This window comes from Nerophis ophidion, linkage group LG02 (genome assembly GCF_033978795.1).
Source record: "Nerophis ophidion isolate RoL-2023_Sa linkage group LG02, RoL_Noph_v1.0, whole genome shotgun sequence".
NCBI classification, from domain to species: domain Eukaryota; kingdom Metazoa; phylum Chordata; class Actinopteri; order Syngnathiformes; family Syngnathidae; genus Nerophis; species Nerophis ophidion.
This window is the reverse complement of record NC_084612.1, coordinates 23363488-23370987: the sequence shown is the minus strand read 5'-3', so window position 1 is coordinate 23370987 and position 7500 is coordinate 23363488. Positions and strand designations below refer to the sequence as shown.

At 40.0% G+C, this 7500-nt stretch overlaps 1 protein-coding gene across 2 annotated transcripts in view; it reads right to left on the bottom strand.

Annotated features, from left to right (window-relative positions):
• The window catches only part of LOC133538163 (protein eva-1 homolog A-like), a 22981-nt gene that overhangs the window by 3599 nt on the left and 11882 nt on the right, over window positions 1-7500 (bottom strand). For both annotated transcript variants that reach the window (XM_061879535.1, XM_061879526.1), the window contains exons 2-3: window positions 7214-7382; window positions 1342-1719 (exon numbers count right to left, since the gene is read on the bottom strand). In XM_061879535.1, the coding sequence (XP_061735519.1) occupies window positions 1342-1719; window positions 7214-7316 (481 nt within the window). In that variant the 5' untranslated portion in view covers window positions 7317-7382. The remainder of the gene's footprint in view (window positions 1-1341; window positions 1720-7213; window positions 7383-7500) is intronic.

Sequence of the window (7500 nt, the reverse complement as noted above, 5' to 3'; positions counted from 1 at the left end):
ATTGGCTCCATTGTTAGCTGACTTTTGCAAGTGTTTATTTACGATTTAGAATGCATAAAATAAGAAAAACATAGGTGTGCTTATGAATTATTAAAAAAAACTCCAAAAAAGTGCAGTTTTCCTTTAAATCTTATGTATATTGAGACTTGAATATACAGTACATAAGATTAATAATAAAACTAATTTTGATGTATTGTTTTTTGTAAATTGTGGTAAATAATTGTACGAAATTGTACGCAACGGACGTCATTAGATAAAATAGGCATTCAAAGGGTTGAAAATTTTCAAAAAACAAAACATTACATGTTAAATATTTTTTTCTATTTAGGGCTGAAGTTGATTGAGAGATTTGAAAAAAAAATCTAAATCCCTATTTTTTGTTTTTACACCCATAAGATCTTTTTGTCTTGGTGCTACTTATGCTATTAAAATATGTATGCCGCTGAGAGTTACTATAAATGGCCTTAACTTTGGTTGTGTTACTCCGAATGGAATTATAGTTTTCTAGAAGTTTTTTTTTTTCTATTAGTGTTTTAATTTAAAATCATTTCAGATATCAATAATACACCGGGAAATCAAGGAGCACCAGGGCAAATTTTTTTTTTCTGAAATCATATTATTTTTTACTCTTTTGCTCAAATCTCTCAATTAATATTAGTCCTAAATAAAATTTGCAAACATGATTTTTTAAATATTTTTAATTTTAACCCTTTATATTCCCATTTTACTATTAAGTCACTTTTTTATTTTTAAAAGATGCGCATAAATCCAGTAAATTTTACTAGATAATACTGGGGTAAAATATTAAGCCTGGAAATACGTACAATTAGTAATCAAACTAATTTTGATGCATTGTTTTATTTTTGGGGGTTAAGGTAACTCATTTTATGGACGTTTTTCAGAATGAAATAAAAACTGACATACTTATGTCTAGTGGGCATTAAAAAAGTTAGCATAATAACAAAAAAACATGTTAGCTAATTTCTATTTAGGACTGAAGTTAATGGAGTGATTTGAGCCAGAAAGGTGAAAAAAAAAAATGAATCCAAATTTTTTATTGACTATTCCTAACTGCCTAAGGACGTTTTGTCCGTGTGCTACTTAAATGATAATTAATGTATATCAGATACATGGCCAAATAGTACAGAAGATTGTTGTTAGTTGCATGTGAGGACCATCATTGAAAAAGTAAAAGTATTAGTATTTTACTACAGTGAGCAAATGTATTTTCAATGGCAGAACTTATTAGAAGTGTTTTGGTTATCGAGAACTTAGTAAACTTTCTTAAGAAATGCAAAGTAACTAGTACAAAAGTACACATATTTGTGTCTATTTGTGTACCTTCAGCCGATGTAAACATGCCAGCATGCAGCAGTGCTCTCTCAAAGCGTCTGCGTCTCCGTGAAGACATGTCCGTGGCCTCATCCCAGTCCTCTGATTCGCTGTCCCCACCAGGCCGATCGCCCTCTGAAGGGATGGCAACAGTGTTGTCAGGGTTTCCGTCTTCCGGCTGGTGATGCTGACAGACGTGATGGTGATGGTGGCGCTTGTGTCGGTGATGATGTTGATGGTGGTGGTGGTGATGACGGCGGGGATGTTTGCTGTTGCCGTAGTGACAGTCGGCCCGGCAGTGGATCTGGAAGACGATGGCGCAGAGCGTGACGAGAAGGCCAACACTCACGCCTCCCAGAAACACCAGCGCTGTCCTTTCAGGTTGGTCTGACATGGCAGAGAGAGTTAAAGTTAAAAAGTTAAAGTTAAAGTACCAATGATTGTCACACACACACTAGGTGGGGCAAAATGATTCTCTGCATTTGACCCATCACCCTTGATCACCCCCTGGGAGGTGAGGAGAGCAGTGGGCAGCAGTGGTGCCACGCCCGGGAATCATTTTTGGTGATTTAACCCCCAATTCCAACCCTTAATACTGAGTGCCAAGCAGAGAGGCAATGGGTCCCATTTTTATAGTCTTTGGTATGACTCGGCCGGGTTTTGAACTCATGACCTACCGATTTCAGGGCGGACACTTTAACCACTAGGCCACTGAGTAAAAAGACCATGACTACATACATTTCATTAGGTACACCTCCACAAAAAAAATATCTGCTTTTTTAAAAAGTATAATCAAATAAACATAGCAGTAGATGACCACAATGTATCCCATGGGGCACCTTGTGGTTTTGTTTGTATGCCTTCCAGTATATAGCACAAAACCCAAAACCAGTGAAGTTGGCAAGTTGTGTAAACCGTAAATAGAAACAGAATACAATGATTTGCAAATCCTTTTCAACCTATATACGATTGAATAGACTGCAAAGACACGATATTTAACCTTCGAACTGGAAAACTTTATTGTTTTTTGCAAATATTAGCTCATTTGGAATTTGATGCCTGCAACATGTTTCAAAAAAGCTGGCACCAGTGGCAAAAAAGACTGAGTAAGTTGAGGAATGCTCATCAAACACTTATTTGGAACATCCCACAGGTGAACAGACTATTCATCCCAGGTGGGTGCCAGGATTGAGTATAAAAGAAGCTTCCATGAAAAGCCAATCAATGTTTATTTATATAGCCCTGACTCACAAGTGTCTCAAAGGGCTGCACAAACCACAACGGCATCCGCGGTACAGAGCCCACATAGAGGCAAGGAAAAACTCACCCCAGTGGGACGTCGAAAAGCTCAGTCATTCACAAACAAGGACGGGGCGAGGGTTACCACTTTGTGAACAAATGTGTGAGCAAATTGTAGAACAGTTTCAGAACAACATTCATCAACGAGTTATTGCAAGGAATTTAGGCATTTCACCATTTACGGTCTGTAATGTCATCAAAAGGTTCAGAAATCTGGAGAAATCACTGCAGGGCCAAAATTGAATGCCCGTGACCTCAGGCGGTACTGTATCAAAAAGCGACATCAGTGTGTAAAGGATATCACCACATGGGCTCAAGAACACTTCGGAAAACCACTGTCAGTAGCTACAGTTGGTCGCTACATCTGTAAGTGCAAGTTAAAACTCTACTATGCAAAGCAAAAGTCATTTATTAACAACATCCAGAAACACCGCCGGCTTCGCTGGGCCCGAGCTAATCTAATATGAACTGATGCAAAGTGTACAAGTCTTCTGCTGTCTGACAAGTCCACATTTTAAATTGTTTTTGTAAACTGTGGACGTCGTGTCCTCCGGAAAAAAAAAGAGGAAAATAACCATCCGGATTGTTATAGGCGCAAAGTTCAAAAGCCCCCATCTGTGATGGTATGGGGGGGTATTAGTGCCCAGGGCATGGGAATCTTACACATCTGTGAAGGCACCATTAATGCTGAAAGGTACATACAGGTTTTGAAGCAAAATATGTTGCCATCCAAGCAACGTTATAATGGATGGCCCTGCTTATTTCAGCAAGACAATGCCAAGCCACATGTTACAACGGCGTGGCTTCATAGTAAAAAAGTGTGGGTACTAGACTGGCCTGCATGTAGTCCAGACCTGTCTCCCATTGAAAATGTGTGGTGCATTATGAAGCCGAAAATACAACAACGGAGACCTCGGACTGTTGAATAACTTAAGCTGTACATCAAGCAAGAATGGGAAAGAATTCCACCTGCAAAGCTTCAAAAAGTGTTCTCCTCAGTTCCCAAACATTTACTGAATGTAGTTAAAAGGAAAGGCCATGTAACACAGTGGTAAAAATGCCCTTGTGCTACCCTTTTTGCAACGTGTTGCTGCCATTAAATTGTAAGTGAATGATTATTTGCAAAAAATGCAAAATTTTGTTTTTCAGTTCAAACATTAAATATCTTGTTTTTACAGTCTACTCAATTGGATACAGTATAAGTTTAAAAGGATATGCAAATCATTGTATTCTGTTTTTATTTACAAATTACACAACGTGCCAACCGGGCAGCATGGTGGCATTCACCGGTTTTGGAGTTTGTACATTGAGTGCGTATGTTGCACTACATAATGGAGAAGTTCGTCAAGGCTTTCACAAAATGAATGAAAAAAATGCTAATAATTACAAATCACGTTGTACATGTGCTAAATGTAAACATAAATGCAGTTGTCCCTCACCGCATTGTGCTTCAAATACTGCGGCCTCACCATGTCGAGGGTAAAAAACATTTTTTAAAGCATATTTTAAAATGTTTTGGTCCTAAATTAAACATTTTTAAGCATAAAAATTGTTACATAAACTAACAAAATCAATACTATATTAGTATTGGCCACAAGAGGAGACCAATAACGGATTAAAAGACTTTAAAAGTGACTATTGGGTGTTATTTCAAGTTTTGTGCTGTTGCTATGAAAATATTTGATTTAAAATGAATTCATAATTTGATTTATAATCCTGCGTTGATGAAATTTTTCACATGTGTTGGTGACGAACCCCAAGATGCAGAGATGACAGGCGTGGAATATGAAAACATGGTTTTAATGTTCAAAAAATAAGGCAAGGAAAACACAAACCAGAAACCAGCAAACAGGGACAGGAGTCGGGATCCAGGGAATATCTCTCAGCTTCCAAAAAAAAGGCAGTCCACAGCAAAGCAGGTTTAAATAATGTCTCTGATTGGTGCTCAGGCAGCAGGTGAGCGGGTGAACACTAATCATAAGCAGGTGGAAATATTAAGTGACCATGGTAACTAAAACAAACAAGGGTGCACAAAAAACAGGAACAGAAGGAGTCTTAGATTGAAAATAAAAAATATAATACAGACCATAAATCTGACAGAAACCTCCCCCCACAAGGACAGATCCGAGATGTCCAAAACCAACCAAAACGAGATTAATAGTCATGGGAGGGCGGGAGGGGGACTTGGCGGTGGGTTGCCAGACCAAGTGTCCCCGCAACCAGCGAGGGAGAGTCAGGTGGCGGCGACGTGTAGAATGCCGCTGCACCTGATGAGGCGGGCGACCCGGTAACGGCCACATTCGTGGCCGCTGAGGCGGGCGCACTTGGCGTGGCGGATGTCCAGGGAACGGCCAAATCCGTGGTCGGCTAGGAGGTGGTGGTCACCGGGCCGGAGATTGCTGCCTTGCTGGGTGCAGCTGAGTCACCCCACTAGAACAGCTCCCAGCCCTAGCCCCCCCCTCAAGGGACGGGTCCAAGACGTCCCCAAAGAGGACCACAGACAACAGGGATGGATGGGAGGGAGCTTGAAAGGAGTCAAAACATCTCCTCCATTCGGCCATCGTTGCCAGCATTCATCCAAGCCTCTCTGTTATAGATATCTCCGCGGGGTTCGTATTTGGCTGGAGTATTCTGTCACATGGTGTTGGTAACGAACCCCAAGATGCAGAGATGACAGGCTTGGAAAATGAAAACATGGTTTTAATGTTCAAAAAATAAGGCAAGGAAACATGGACAGGAGTCGGGATCAAGGGAATATCTCTCAGCTTCCAAAAAAAGGCAGAGTCCACAGCAAACAGCAAACGATACTCCAGCCCTCACTGGTGGGCAAGGCGGGTTTAAATAATGTCTCTGATTAGTGCTCACGCAGCAGGTGAACACTAATCATAAGCAGGTGGAAATAATAAGTAACCATGGTAACTAAAACAAACAAGGGTGCACAAAAAACAGGAATCGAAGGAGTTTTAGATGGAAAATAAAAAACATAATACAGACCACCGATCTGACAAAATGTATTTAACCTGGTCATGATTGATTGATTGATTGAAACTTTTATTAATAGTTTGCACAGTACAGTACATATTCTGTACAATTGACCACTAAATGGTAACACCCGAATAAGTTTTTTCAACTTGTTTAAGTTTGGGTTCACGTTAATTAATTCATGTACGTAACTAATTAACAGCGATAAACAAGGGCTGACTGTATTCAAATAAAACTATCCATCTATCTATCTATCCCCTTTTTTTTTAGATTTGATTGTTTTATTGAAATATATTTTAATATTTTAATTGTCACTTGTTGGCCTTAGTTTACGTGTTCTCCTTCGTTTAGTGTTTTAGTTCCTGTTCTGTGCTTTTATTTTGATGGCTTTTTCGATTTTGTTGGGCCTTTTGCTACATTCGTTGGCAGGACTTTGTTTGTGTGATGATCATTTATGACAACAGAAGTAGTAGAAGGTTTAACTTAAATAGTCCTGATTGCCAACAGCAAACAGCTGCTTGGAAGTGCTCCTGGACAGAAGTGAAAAGGCCATGAGAAAACACTAACAAAGCCAGAAAAGAAACCAAAATAAAAGCACGGGACAGGAACTAAAACACTCACGACTGGAGAACACCATCCATCCATCCATTTTCTACCGCTTATTCCCTTTGGGGTCGTGGGGACGCTGGTGCCTATCTCAGCTACAATCGGGCGGAAGGCGGCGTACACCCTGGACAAGTCGCCACCTCATCACAGGGCCAACACAGATAGACAGACAACATTCACACCCACATTCACACACTAGGGCCAATTTAGTGTTGCCAATCAACCTATCCTCAGGTGCATTTCTTTGGAAGTGGGAGGAAGCCGGAGTACCCGGAGGGAACCCTCGCAGTCACGGGGAGGACATGCTATTTCCACACAGACAGATCCCAGGACTACTCAAGACCTTTGTATTGTGAGGCAGACGCACTAACCCCTGTGCCACCGTGAAGCCCTGGAGAACACCAACAAACTTAAAATAAATCTTGACATTAATTTTTCTATGAGGAGTTTTAGGGCGGTATAGCTCGGTTGGTAGAGTGGCCGTGCCAGCAACTTGAGGGTTGCAGGTTCAATCTCCGCTTCTGCCCTCCTAGTCACTGCCATTGTGTCCTCGGGCAAGACACTTTACCCACCTGCTCCCAGTGCCGCCTACACTGGTTTAATTGTAACTTAGATATTGGGCTTCGCTTTGTAAAGCGCTTTGAGTCAATTGAGGAAAAAGCGCTATATAAATATAATTCCCATCACTATGTTCTTACCTCAGTTGTACAAAATACATGCTCGATGTGATGTGTATTTGTTTTTGTAAGTTATTGCTGTATTAAGTTAAATTAACCTAAGTATTGTTTCCAATTACAAATCACTAATAGAACTTTATTTTTAATTTTGTTTTCATTTGGATTTTAGTGTTGTTTCTGCTGTTGAACATAGGTATTCTGAATTTTTTTTTTTTTTTTAAGTAATAACATTTTTTGTCAGAGTATTTCATTAAGAGACCACATGATACGTGGTTTTGATTATAAAAGACGCTGTTTGTGTATCTTCCCTTCTTTACCTGCGATGAAGGTGTAAGCTGCCAGTATGTTGCTGAGCAACGCCATCTCCTTGGAGACCATCATCACCTCGGTGTTCGGGCTCCCTGTGGTTTGGGCACTCATCACCACTCAGGAAATTGAGCCTATTGGAAACTTCTTCACCCCTCGCCGGAGCTCATATACTCATGTCTGCACAACAATAACAAATAATACAAAGAATGTGAGTTTATAAGAATCAAGTTGCACTATTAGAAAAAAAAATCCACATTTTATGAAAAAAAAAAAAAAATCATAATATTAACCACAA